Below are 13,941 nucleotides of genomic sequence, written 5' to 3'. Positions count from 1 at the left end.
CCAAAATTGGTAATTTACATAAGCAGTAAAGCTATATATCCCTGAAATAAATAATTTTTATTTAGAATATTATACATGGGCATACATAAATATATCCCGTGCTTGTCAAAACTACAGATCAGAATGTTCAAACTAACGAACAACTGCACTCATCTCACAGGCTAGCAAAGTAATGCTCAAAATTCTCGAAGCCAGGATTCAATAGTACAGGAACCAAGAACTTCCAGATGTTCAAACTAGATTTAGAAAAGGCAGAGGAACCAGAGATCAAATTGCCAACATCCGCTGGATCATCAAAAAAGCAACAGAGTTCCAGAAAAACATCTGCTGCTGCTGCTGCTGCTGCTAAGTCTCTTCAGTTGTGTCTGACTCTGTGCGACCCCACAGACGGCAGCCCAGCAGGCTCCCCTGTCCTTGGGATTCTCCAGGCAAGAACACTGGAGTGGGTTGCCACTTCCTTCTTCAATGCACAAAAGTGAAAAGTGAAACTGAAGTCGCTCAGTCGTGTCTGCTGCTGCTTTATTGACTACACCAAAGCATTTGATTGGGTAGATCACAACAAACTGTGGAAAATTTTTATAGAGATGGGAATATCAGACCATGGGACCTGCCTCCTGAGAAATCTGTATGCAGGTCAGGAAGCAACAGTTAAAACTAGACGTGAAACAACAGACTGGTTCCAAATCAGGAAAGGAGTACGTAAAGGCTTTGTACTGACACCGTGCTTACTGAACTTATACGCAGAGTACATCATGAGAAATGCCGGGCTGGATGAAGCACAAGCTGGAATCAAGATTGCAGGGTGAAATATCAATAACCTCAGATATGCAGATGGCACCACCCTTATGGCAGAAAGTGAAGAAGAACTAAAGAGCCTCTTGATGAAAGTGAGAGAGGTGAGTGAAAAAGTTGGCTTAAAACTCAACATTCAGAAAACTAAGATCATGACATCCAGTCCAATCATTTCATGGCAAACAGATGGGGAAACAATGGAAACAGTGACAGACTTTATTTTTTGGGGCTCCAAAATCACAGCATATGGTGACTGCAGCCATGAAATTTAAAAATGCTTGCTCCTTGGAAGAAAACGTATGATCAACCTAGACAGCATATTAAAAAGCAGAGATATTACTTTGCCAACAAAGGTCCGTCTAGTCAAAGCTATGGTTTTTCCAGTAGTCATGTATGCATGTGAGAGTTGGACTATAAAGAAAGTAGAGCACCGAAGAATTGATGCTTTTGAACTGTGGTGTTGGAGAAGACTCAAGAGTCCCTTGGACTGCAAGGAGAACCAACCAGTCCATCCTAAAGGAAATCAGTCCTGAATGTTCATTGAAAGGACTGATGCTGAAGCTGAAACTCCAATCCTTTGGCCACCTGATGCAAAGAACTGACTCATTCGAAAAGACCTTGATGCTGGGAAAGGCTGAAGGAGGGAGGAGGAGGGGACGACAGAGGATGAGATGGTTGTATCGCATCACTGACTTGATAGACATGAGTTTGAGTAAGCTCTGGGAGTTGGTGATGGACAGGGAAGCCTGGCGTGCTGCAGTCCCTGGAGTTGCAAAGAGTCAGACAGGACTGAGCGACGGTACTGAACTGATGGATCAGAATATATCCCAAACTCCAAAAAATTTTGATTACTAAAAACATAATTTAAGAGGTGTTCTGACAATTATCTAATGACATACTTAACTTAGTTCATTATTTTATATTTATATATCTTAAAATCTAATTTCAAAATTATTTTTGCAACCACATTCAAGTATAAATCTATCAATTAAAATTATACCACTGGACACAGTACCAGATTCAAGCATATATCTAAATTTCTCTACCGTGGGAAAATAATCACAAAGGAAAGTCAAACATTAAATTTCTAAAATAGTTCCAAAGACAGAGTATTTAATTTGCGATACTTCCATATATTGACCAGAATCACAGCTTATTTATTAAAATACACACTTACCAGAAACTGCACCTACTTGAATAGATTATTTTAAACAATAAAAGTAATACCAGATATCTCTTTTGACTCTAAACCATAAAGATAAAAGCCCAGTGTTACACAAAGACTGAATATCAGAACAAGACAAAATTAAAAATTTCTGAGAGGTCATACAGTTTCATACAGTTTGAACGTGAAAGGATTAATATTTTAACAACGTGAAAGGAGATAAAGAGAAACCTTATCTTACTCTGTTCAGTTTTCCTAAATGATTTACTATTAAATTTTGGCACCGATCTGAAGTACTTAAGTGTTTACAGCGCCAAATGCTTTACTTTATCAAAAAGTATATTGTACATTTGATATCTATTTTTTCAAAAGAGACAAATCTAATGCATCAAACAGCTCAATCTAAAAACACCAATTCAACATAACACTATTATTTTTATAAGAAGTTTGAGGTAGGCTGGGAAATGGTGTGTGTGTTTTGTTTTTTAATTTTTGCTGCACCAGGAGCTTTGTAGGATCTTAGTTCCCCTACTAGGGATCGAACCCACACTCCTCGCATTGGGATGTGCAGGGTTTAACCACTGGACTGCCAGGGAAGTCCTAGAAATAGTGTGTTTGGAAGCACAATAATTTTTTGAAGGTGAAGAATAGCGGCAGTATTCCCTTCTCAAATACAAGTACATTTTCCATCATCTAACTGCATTTAAACTGCTACCAAGCATCAAAACAGACTTCAAGATTCATTCCCATTGCTTTCCTTACCTATTCTTCCTTAATAATCTAACTGAATGTGTGTCTATTTTCATGATTAAGAATATGAATAAAAGCAAATACAAGAAGAGCAGATAGTTTAAAAAAGTGAATAAATAAATATCTTAGTTAAAATGAGGAGATGCCAACTGCTTATTTTTCTTGGCAATCCCTGTATGTAACTGAGTCTAAATAAAACAAACTTTCTATTCTACTTAAGAAAAGGATACATTTCTTGGAAGATAATTCCACAACCAAAGAAATAAAAGAGCAATTTCAGTTGATAATCAGTTGAATATTGCAAAGTATCTACCTAAGGTACTTTCATAATTGAATTTGTAAAAACTAATACTCATTGTCAAGTATCTACAGACTTGTATAGTTTATCTGTCTGCCTTTCTTCAAAAAACTATGGTCTGCAATTCTAATGTTTAAAACATTCTAATGTTTTAAATGTTAAAAACACACAGAAATTCAATTAACCATGTTTGGATCACAGTATTGTCACAAAGCTGCTAGCCTTTACCCTATAATTTTAAGTTATAGGTTATTAAAAGAAAAAAATGAACCTTATTATTTAAAGTGATAATGATAAATAAGTAGACAAAAGTACTCATCCATTAAGATATTGTAAAGGACTAGTTATAATGTGATTTACCTGAATCATTTCGTAGATAAGATGACATGGCAGGGATGAGGCAGGACTGACTGAGAAGCTCTAGAAGTACAGAAGGAAGGGCATTACTGTTCTGTCCTCTACTCTCATGAGATGACTGAGCTTCTCCATTTACAGCACCACTTGCAGGATTTATATAACTTGCAAGAACCTAAAAATAAAAATCCTTGGATTTAAAACTGAGTTTTAGCTTCACAAATTTAAAATCTCAGATTTTATGTTAGATGTTCAATCTGAATATGAAGAGCATATATTTTCAACTCGATAAATGCTTCATAATACAGGTATTAAAAATGAGACTTTTTTCCTTTACATTTTCAAAAGAGGATATGTTTCTCATGATGATGTACAGTGCTATGATCAGACATATAGAAGCAATTCACCTAAGAACATGAACTTAAAAGCTTAGTTGCAACTTGCAAGAACGCTAGAGTGGGTTTCTTTCTCCAATGCATGGAAGTGAAAAGTGAAAGTGAAGTTGCTCAGTCGTGTCCGACTCTTAGCGACCCCATGGACGGTAGCCTACCTGGCTCCTCTGTCCATGGGATTTTCCAGGCAAGAGTACTGGAGTGGGTTGCCATTTCCTTCTCCAGTGCATGAAAGTGAAAAGTGAAAGTGAAGTCACTCAGTCGTGTCCGACTCTTTGCGACCCCATGGACGGTAGCCTACCAGGCTCCTCTGTCCATGGGATTTTCCAGGCAAGAGTACTGGAATGGGTTGCCATTTCCTTTTCTGATTTATTTATTTTACTAAGTAGGTATAATTTATAGTTGAGGGTGATGGAATCTTAGACGTCTATATGAAAATAAGCTTATTCTAGAACTACAAAAATAATGCTCAAAGATTTAACTAATGCTCGGAAAAATAAAAAACAAAACCCTAATTTTAGTCAATTAGTTGATGCAGGAATAAAAGCTAATCTTTACAAACCTACTTTTCTCATTTCTGCATTAAAAACTTTATAAATTAGATCACCTTGCCCAATTCTAGAAAACACAACACAATGGGAGAAACAAAAGTGTATATAAATTTTTTTTAAAAAAGAGAGAGTCCAGATATAGTAGTTTAGATGAGAAGTTGACAAGAAGAAAGTAGATATGGTACATTCCTATTATTGGACAACTTCACCTTTGTCACTTTCTTCTCAGTGAAGAGGCTAAGAGGGAAGAATTTAGAGTTGCAAGCACCAAAGAGCAATCTTTATCTAGTATATTAAATGTACTGAGGGCAGGGAGAATGTTTTTTCATTTTAAAAATGAACTTTATTTTTCATTAAAATAAATGAAATGAAATTCATGAAAAAGTTCATAAAAAAATGAACTTTTATTTTTCATCCTCAGTAGCTGAGGATAAGGCCAATACAACTTAAAAATCAACACAGACACACACAAAAAGATGAACTATTATCACTGACAATACCAACTTTACAACCATACCTGCAGGAGGCAGGTAACATGCTCCTCTTCCAGCCTCTGCTTGGTTAAGGCTTGCTCCACATCCCATCCAGAAGCTGTAGAGCCTGTTCCAAACCCAGTCCCTTTGGCCCAATAGAGCTGCTGTTCTTCTGTTGACGCAGGGTTATGAGAGCTTGATACCTGTGGCTTATAACAAAAAGAAAAGAATTATTACTATTTGCTTTTATTTATCCTCAAATTACCAGTAGAATTTTAACTAGTTTAGCTGCTATGGAAAATAGTTTGGCAATTCCTTAAAAAACTTAGCAAAGAATTACAGTAAGATCCAGCAATTCCACTCCTAGGTATATATATATCCAAAGGGGGGAAAAAAAACCAAACTGATATTCAAATATATTACACTAATGTTCATAGTAAGACCATTCATTCACAACAGTCAAAAGGTCAGCCCATAAGCCCATCAATGGTTATACGGATAAACAAACTGTGGCATATATATACAATGGAATATTGTTCAGCCATAACAGATAACTAAGTACCGATTCATGCTACATGGATGAGTCTCAAAAACAATATGCTAATTCAAAGCAGCAGACAATGTTACAAAAGGTATGACTGTAACATATTGAATGATTCCATTTTTATGAAATATCCAGAGTACTTAAAGCAGAATGCAAAGTGGTAGTTATCAAGGTTAGGGGGAGGGAGAAATGGGGAGCAAACACTTATATTTAAGAATAAATACAAGAAATTTTTATCAGTTTTTAAAATAATCTATCAGGAATAGATTGAGTAAAGCATCTAAGGGCCTAAAGAGTCAATGACTCAAAATTAAACAGAGAAAGCAGAGAAAGGAATAGAGAGACATGAGCCAGATCTTCTAGGATGACTCTGTAATGGTTATCATATGTTTTCAATCATAGCAAGAAAGTCTGCTTCTATTTCTAGAAGGAGTACTTCTCAATTTCTTTTTTGTTCAGAATATGATGTGCAGAAAAATTTCTTTTGGGGATAGAGGACATATTAAAAACGTGAATGTTGTAGAGAAATTAAAAAAAAAAAAGACTGAGAACCACTGGTTTATTAATATAACCTCAAACTCAGTAAAGGTCAATTCTTATTATGATTACTGTTGACTATAAAATTAATTCTGTAATAAGAATCCTTCTTTAAAGAATTTTCATTAAAATATTTGCATTTAAGTATTAATTTCAAGGGTACTTTGCAAGTATTTTAATAGGAACATTTTAACAAAGAATATTATATACAAACAATACTTTCATAAGTTGATCTGAAGAGTTGGATGAACCTATGACTGAATAATTCCATCTTTCACATTTTATAAAATAAACTGTTACCACTAGAATAATTAGGGTTATTGAAAAAAACAGCTATTTATTTTTTAAAAAAACATTTCTAAATGTAAAGTATAACATATTTACAGTAAGAACACAAAACAAGTATGTAAAGCTTAATGAACGGAAAACAACTTAACCATGCAGGTCAAGAATTAAACCACTGCATGCAAGAAACTGTCCTGTTCCCTCATACCCACATTCCTCTACAAAACTAATTATAATCCTGTTTTTTCTACTCATGACTTCCATTCTTCTCTTTATAACTTTACCACCTAAACACGAAACTCTAATCACTATAACTTATTTTTATTTTTAACATTATGTAAGCGGAATCATGATGCATATACCTTTATATCCAGCTTGTTAGCTGTGATTATAAAACTCATCAGTTCTATTGTATGTAGTTGGCCATAGCTGTTTACTTTCATTACCTTCTAGTATTCTATTACGTAATAGATTACAGCTTATTTGCCCACTCTACTGTTTTTTACATTACTTATTGTATTAAATTCTGTTGTCTTTACATTATTACAAGTATGGTGGGACAATTTTGAAATCTTACACACTGTGATTGATGTGTACTCAGTACTAAAGGTTTTCACTTGTACTTCTCTGGTAACTAAAGCAATAGATCAACTTTTCACATTTGCTGAATATTTACTTTGCCTCTTCTGGTGAAGTACCCATTCAAGCTTTCATCTGGTATTTTCTATCTCATTGTCAGCTTTTTCCTTCGGGAAATATTTTTAATAATTATTTTTAATTGAAGGATAATTGCTTTACAATATTGTGTTGGTTTCTGTCAAACACCAATATGAATCAGCCGTAGATGTACATATGTCCCCTCCCTCTTAAACCTCTCTCCCACCTCCTTCCCCATGCCACTCTTCTAGGTTGTTATAGAAAATTAGTTTGAGTTCCTTCTGGAAATTTTGGAAGCTCTTTAAATATTCTGGATATAAGTCCTTTATCAGATATATACAAATATAGCCTCCCATTCTGTGGCTTGCCCTTTTACTCTCTTAAATTCTGGAATTGACTGATCATAAGGTATCTCTTACTTTTTTTGGTAAAACAGTATTGTTATACGTTGAACAATACTATATACATTTAGATTCACCATCCATTTAGAATTAATGTTTGCATTTAGAGCATAGTAGGGTCTAAAGATTTTTGTTCCATATGAATATTTAACTGACCCTATCACCATTTTGTTCCAGAGTCACCTCTGTCATACTATCAGAAAACTCTATATATGTAGATGTCTCTATTGTCTGCTGGGCTTCAATCTAACCTTCTATAAATATCATAGCTTAACAGTAAGTTTCAAAATATGAGACTACTAGATATATTGTTCTTATTTGAAAATGTTCTGGCTATCCTTGACCCTTTGAGTTTCTGAATGAATTTTACAATCAGCTTGTCAATTTCCTCCAAAACAAACCTGGAGTTCCATCAAACTTAAGAATCATTTTGAAAAAAAACAAAAAAAAAAAGAATCAATTTGGTGGGACTTCCCTGGTCCAATGGTTAAGACTCCATGCTCCCAATGCAGGGGCGATGGGTCCTATCTCTCTAGTCAGGGAACTAAGATCCCACATGCTGTAAACTGAGCAAAAAAAAAAAAAAGAAAAAGAATCAATTTGTGAAGAAATACTAATGAAATGTTGTATTTTCTACTTCATGAGAGGTAAACATGGACAGAGACTTCAGTTTATTAAAGTCTAATTAATAAGTATCTGTTTACAAAGTTTTATATATTTTATGATGAGAGGTCTTACATATATTTTTCATATTTATTTCTATATATTTCCTATTTTTGATGCTAAAGGACATCTTTAAAAAGCTCTTTTTATGTTTGTTGCTGGAATACAGAAATGACTTATTTTTATATATTGAAACTGGAAATTATATCCTCATCAAACTCACTTATGCCATTATTTATTTTTGGAATTTCTATAAATACAATCAAATCATCTCAAGAGAATCAGAGTCACTTTTTCTTTCTTATTTTTCTTGTCTTATATACTGACTAGAACCTTACTGTACTGACTAGAACCTTCAAAAAGGAAAAGGGATCACAGTATAAATTCAGTGTATCCTGGTAAATGGAAAAGCTTTTTAAGCTATAACATCTTTTTTGTTTAAGTAGATGGATTAACTTAAGGCTTTCTGAAAGAGCCTAAGAAAGAAAAGAACAATTCATTTTATCCTCTTTTAAATAATCTTTTTGTTTATTTGTTTTAGGGGCAAAAAAAATAATAATAATAAAAAAATCAAAACAAAACAAACTGCGTTCCCCAGCCTCTGAAATACTAATTACTTCAGAAAAAACTATGCCTGTACTCCATGAATCTAACAATTTTTCAAGATCTAAAGAATTAAAACTGAACCTACCTCTGTCTGATTGAGGCTAGAGTTTGGAACTCGTGGGGCATGGTGGCTCAGAGCAGACAGACAGACAAGAATGAGGTGGAGTGCCCCAATTTCCAAAGCCATCCTCCGAAGAAGCACACCATCATCAGTTGTCAAAGGTGTGGTGCTAAACAAGCTACGAAGGACATGGAAAGGAAGGGTTGGGAGCACATTGGCTGATGGAGATTGCAAGATATGACCTAGATTAAAAGAAGAGAACTCAAAATTAAAAAATATTTACAACCACAATAATAAACAACACAGAAGCTCACAAATTTATAATGACAATATAAAATTTTATCATTATATTTATTAAAAAGCCACAAAAAATACCATAAATGAAATTAAATACTTAATATTTAATAAGTGTCCAAAAAGACATCAAATATATAAACTCCAAAAGAAAGTTGAAATATATTCATATGATACTTGTTATAGACTATGTCAAAATTATTATAATCTAAAAATTTAAACTAAAAACTAAGAACTAAAAATGCAGCATTAAAACTTCCTTACAAGAATATGAAAGTCTTGCCCTGGAAGTAGTTTCAACCATGAATGCAAGAGTGAAAGAATTTTGTTTTGTTTGCAATAAAGTCTTCTACTATGTTCTAGCTACAGAGTGTTAAATGTAAAACAAAACAAACAAAAAAACACTTCTACATGAATGGCAGATGAAACAACCACTGCAAAAAGATATATCAAAATCATGCTTTTTAATAGACATTACTGTTTATTCACTAGAAATAGTTTGAAATGGCCTAAAGACAATTCTTTTCCTTTTCAGTTTAGGGTTATACCTACTGTCTCATAGTAAGAGTCCTAAATTACCATGGTTCTTACACTCTAGATACTTAAAAAAATTAGCTCAAGCAATTAGAAATTTCTGATCTATTAAAATAAGTATACATAATTTATATCTGAAAATAAGCAATCAGGATGTATTTAGTATAGAGACACTGTAATTTAATAAGAGTTATGAACACATTTAAAATTATGTCAACATTTTTGAAGAATTTCATCAATATGAAAACACACACAAAAAAGTACATACACAATACTTGGTAGCTTCCAAGTTAAAGGATTCATGAATAAATGCATATAATTTTATTGGATTATATGTACTTTGTTGTATAGGGTTTAACACTGCATACTCCCTAAATAGTATGTGAAAGACATCACCTCTAATCAAAACCACGTGATTTTAAAATAACATGAAAAAAAATTCTGATTCTCAAATGTAATGGTCATTCCCTGAAGAACTAGAGGTAAACCAAATGAAAATATACTTTCCAGGCTACCACCCTATGATTTTTCTTTGTTTCCTTCTATTAACAAAACTATCAGCCCAATGGAAATAACCATCATAGCTTTCTGTTATTATTCTCTAATATCATTATATTATAAAATAGATTATTATTACATTTTCTTCATTTTGTTCTCCTTCATCTAAATATTTTTACCAGATTGACAGAAAAAGTCTTTAAAAAGATTCTCATCACATCACTACATCACTTAACGTATTTTAATAAATCTTACCAGATTCACAGAAAAATTCTTTTAAAAGATTCTCATCACATCACTACATCACTTAACATATTTTAATAAATCTTAATTGTTTGTTATTCAGAATAAAATCTGAAGGTCTTAAGAAGACCTTCTTAAGGTCTTTTCCATGATCTGTTATCAATAACAGCTTTTTAAATGAGTGTGCTGCTTTATGCAAATTTTATCTCCCTCTCATATAACATGAGCACATAAACACTGCTCAAAGCAGTCCTTCTTTCTGAAATAACCATTCTCAGTCTACAACTGACGATTTCCTTCAAGGGCCCACTAAAAACTATAATGCTGTTTTATTCATAAGAAAATAATCTCACACTTGTAAGTCTCCATAATACTGTACTTCTCTCAAGGCTTTTATAACTTGTTAAGTCTATATGTGTATAGACATTCCTCATTGCTATTACTGTAGCACATTAGCTACTTGATGGCAGGATCTAAATAGCTCCTTCATCTTTAAATGCCTCCAAAGATGACCAGCAATTTTGTAAGCACAACTGAATTAATTTCACACAACCCACCTACATTAAATTTTATTAGTAACACTCAACACTTACTTCCTTCTCCATCATCTGTAACTCCCAAAACCAAGCGAAGAAGGCACTGGGCGTGTTTTCTCTCTTTCAGCAGCACTTCAGCATAACCCGGAAGCCGAAGAAATAATCCAAAAGCAGCCAAAGAATGGGCAGGTATGGGAGACATGGTCTGTACTGCTGACTTGATTGGTGGAGGTTCGGCCGCAATGGTTTCTGGCGCTTCATAAACTAATTCCCCTGATTGTTCAATAGTCACCCATTCAAACTGATCACTATCCTTTGGTTTTTCCTGAGTGGTAGATGTTACAACCGGAGCACTCACCTAAATTAAAAACAATTTTGTTTGGCTATCTGTATGTTTCAACATCAGGTTCAAAGTAAAGGCTTGAATTCAAATGATCTCTTTAAAATATAAGAATATAAAAATCAATTAAGTATGTATAGCTGAATCACTTTGGTGTACACCTGAAACTATCAACTAAACTCAAATTTGAAATAAAAAAATATTTTTAAAACAATAAAAGGACATGTTTTTAAAAATGAGTTACAAGATGCCACAAGTTGTACCAAGTATTTCTACCCTAAAAGTTACTATTTTCTCCTTTGTAATTAGTTAAATATCTATAGACAGAGTTTTTGAGACTACGTAAATTCCTTGTTTCCAACTCAACTTTGATCATTAGAGTTAGCATTTATATAATGTTTGCAAGAAATAATAATTATGGTAGCTGCCAAATGGTGTTTTCTTTCTTTCATGAATTCTACATTTATTGGTTAGCAGTGAACTGTACACAAAAACATTTCCTTCTTCTTCATCTATTTATTCATTCATTTATTAACTTAATTATTAATTAATTCTAGAGTTACTCTGCAAGTAATAATCTGTTACTATCATTTTATCTCATGACCAAGTAGAATCAGGGTTGGTCAGTGGAACCCTCTTAAAGCAGACTTCTGTATCTACGTTCAACTTTTATATTCTCTGCCCGAATCCTAGAATTTTTCCAAGGGGCACTGATTTCTTTTAGTGGAAATGATACTTTACAAAGCAGATATGGGACACAGGTATGTACACACTGCCCAAGGCAGTCTGACTCCATGCTCTATAAGCAAACAAATCTAGGAAAAACATGTATAGACACATGTATATGTGACCGGGCTTCCCAGGTGGCTCAGTGGGTGAAGAATTTGCCTGCAATGCAGGAGACACAGGAGACATGGGGTATGGCAACCACTCCAGTATTCTTGCCTGCCTGGAGAATCCCATGGACAGGTGAGCCTGGTGGGCTACAGTCCATAGGGTCGGAAGGAGTTGGACATGACTGAAGCAACTGAACATCAAGTCAAGACATACATATATATGACTACATATATAGATAAGCTTTCTAGCCTGAACTTTTCTATGTGTCATGGTCATGAAAAACAAAGATAATGTAGTTGTTACAGGTTAAAGGAGACTAAAGAGACAACTAAATGCAATATATCAATATGATCCTGAATTGAATCTATGACCACAATCTTCCTCAAACCATGCCAAAGAAAGTGATTTTTTTTCTTTTCCTTCTTCAGAACATTAGTGGGGCAACTGGCAAAATGTGAATAAGAGCTGTTCACTGACTTATTTTATTGTTAACCACAGGTAGTATTTTCTTCTTTCTTTCCATGTCTGTCTGTTTTTTAATTATACATCATACATTATTGACGAGATGTTATAACAACTCTTACTTTTATAATTAAGAGTTTAGTTTTATTTTAGAAAATGCTCAAATTACTAGTGGGTCAGTTTTATATTAAAAAATGCTTTAGCTTTGTATTAGAAAACAGTTAAATTACTTGTGGGTCAATCTTAAACTCATGGAGCTTTTATAAATTTATTAAAGTCTGTTGTAGTTTTACCATTATTTTTCAAGTGAGTCCCTGATTACCGGGATGTCATCTATACCCTTTAATGTGTGACTCATTTGAAATCTCAATAGAAAAGCTGAAGATTTTTACCTCTAACTTGGAAGGAAAGAATTACAAATTCTGTCTCTTTTATGCTGGACAGACACTGACATGTCTGGACAGTTCGTTCAGCCTTCCAGTTTTCTCTCAAGAACCCTAAATATTCAGGAGCCAGCTGTAGTTGTGCAAAACTTCCCATGCAGAATTTGGAGTACCCCATCTATGAGTCCCTTCTTCCTGAATTTCCCCCCTTTTAATCTCCAGCCAGAATGGAAGAACCAAACTCCTCCAAAGCTTTTGCATGAATTCTATCATCTCACCCCACAGAGACTGAGGAGTAGTCTCAGAAGATTAATCTCACCCAATGTGGTTTTATTCTCTTCATGTTTAAATCTTCTCCAACACGTGCCTACTTTTGGTCACTCTCAAGAGCCTTTAAACAATTGCTTTCTCTTGTTTCTTTTCTTTGAAAGATAGTCTGTGCAGACTTAATATATAAGGAGAGTTCATCATAAACCGACTATTCTATATTACTAATTTACCTTTTATGGAAAGAGTAGTGGTGGTTGAGGAAAATGTCCAAAATCTTCTTCATTGGGTATAAAATTCTAGGATGGCAGATTTTTTTTTTTTTTTTTTTACATTTCAAAGAAATAATTCCCTGGCTCCCAAGGTGTCTGATGAAAGGTTATTTGCCAGAATTATTGTTACTGTTTTGAAAGAAATGGGTTTACTGCTTTTTGGCTGGTTTTAAACTTTTCTCTTGTTTTTAAGTAGTTTATCATAAATGTTCTTAGGCATGAATATCCTACTTGGGGTGTAGAGGGCTTCTTGAATTTCGGATTGAGTTTTTTTTATCAGTTTTGGAAAATTTTCTTCCTTTCAGTATTGTTTCTGTCCTTGTTTCAATTCACTCTTTTTCTGTGACCATAAATACACATTAGAATTTTTCACTTCTAGCTACATGTCCATATAGCTGTCATGTTCTTTTCATTCCTTACACATTCTATGCTTCAGTCTGGATTATTTCTTTTGACATAGCTTCTCTACTAATAATTTTGTAATCTTTTAAGTGTTTAATCTATTGAAAAACCCATCTAACAGTTTCTAATATGAAATATTAGACATTTCCAACCCATTCTGTAAGACAGTATTGCCCTGATGCCAAAACAAGATATGCTATGCTAAGTCACTTCAGTCGTGTCCGACTCTGTGCGACCCCATAGACAGCAGCCCACCAGGCTCCCCCGTCCCTGGGATTCTCCAGGCAAGAACACTGGAGTGGGTTACCATTTCCTTCTGCAATGCATGAAAGTGAAAAGTGAAA

The 13,941-nt window shown here is 34.0% G+C and overlaps 1 protein-coding gene across 8 annotated transcripts in view; it reads right to left on the bottom strand.

Moving 5' to 3' along the window:
• Nucleotides 1–13,941, bottom strand: part of BIRC6 (baculoviral IAP repeat containing 6) — a 212,862-nt gene that overhangs the window by 51,222 nt on the left and 147,699 nt on the right. For all 8 annotated transcript variants that reach the window (XM_025260851.3, XM_025260853.3, XM_025260852.3 and 5 more), the window contains 4 exons: nucleotides 10,692–10,992; nucleotides 8,554–8,771; nucleotides 4,820–4,984; nucleotides 3,366–3,534 (listed from right to left, as the gene is read on the bottom strand). In XM_025260851.3, the coding sequence (XP_025116636.3) occupies nucleotides 3,366–3,534; nucleotides 4,820–4,984; nucleotides 8,554–8,771; nucleotides 10,692–10,992 (853 nt within the window). The remainder of the gene's footprint in view (nucleotides 1–3,365; nucleotides 3,535–4,819; nucleotides 4,985–8,553; nucleotides 8,772–10,691; nucleotides 10,993–13,941) is intronic.

The sequence above is a fragment of the Bubalus bubalis genome, chromosome 12 (assembly GCF_019923935.1).
Source record: "Bubalus bubalis isolate 160015118507 breed Murrah chromosome 12, NDDB_SH_1, whole genome shotgun sequence".
Taxonomy (NCBI): domain Eukaryota; kingdom Metazoa; phylum Chordata; class Mammalia; order Artiodactyla; family Bovidae; genus Bubalus; species Bubalus bubalis.
Note: the sequence above shows the minus strand (reverse complement) of the source record. Positions and strands in the feature narration are given on the sequence as shown.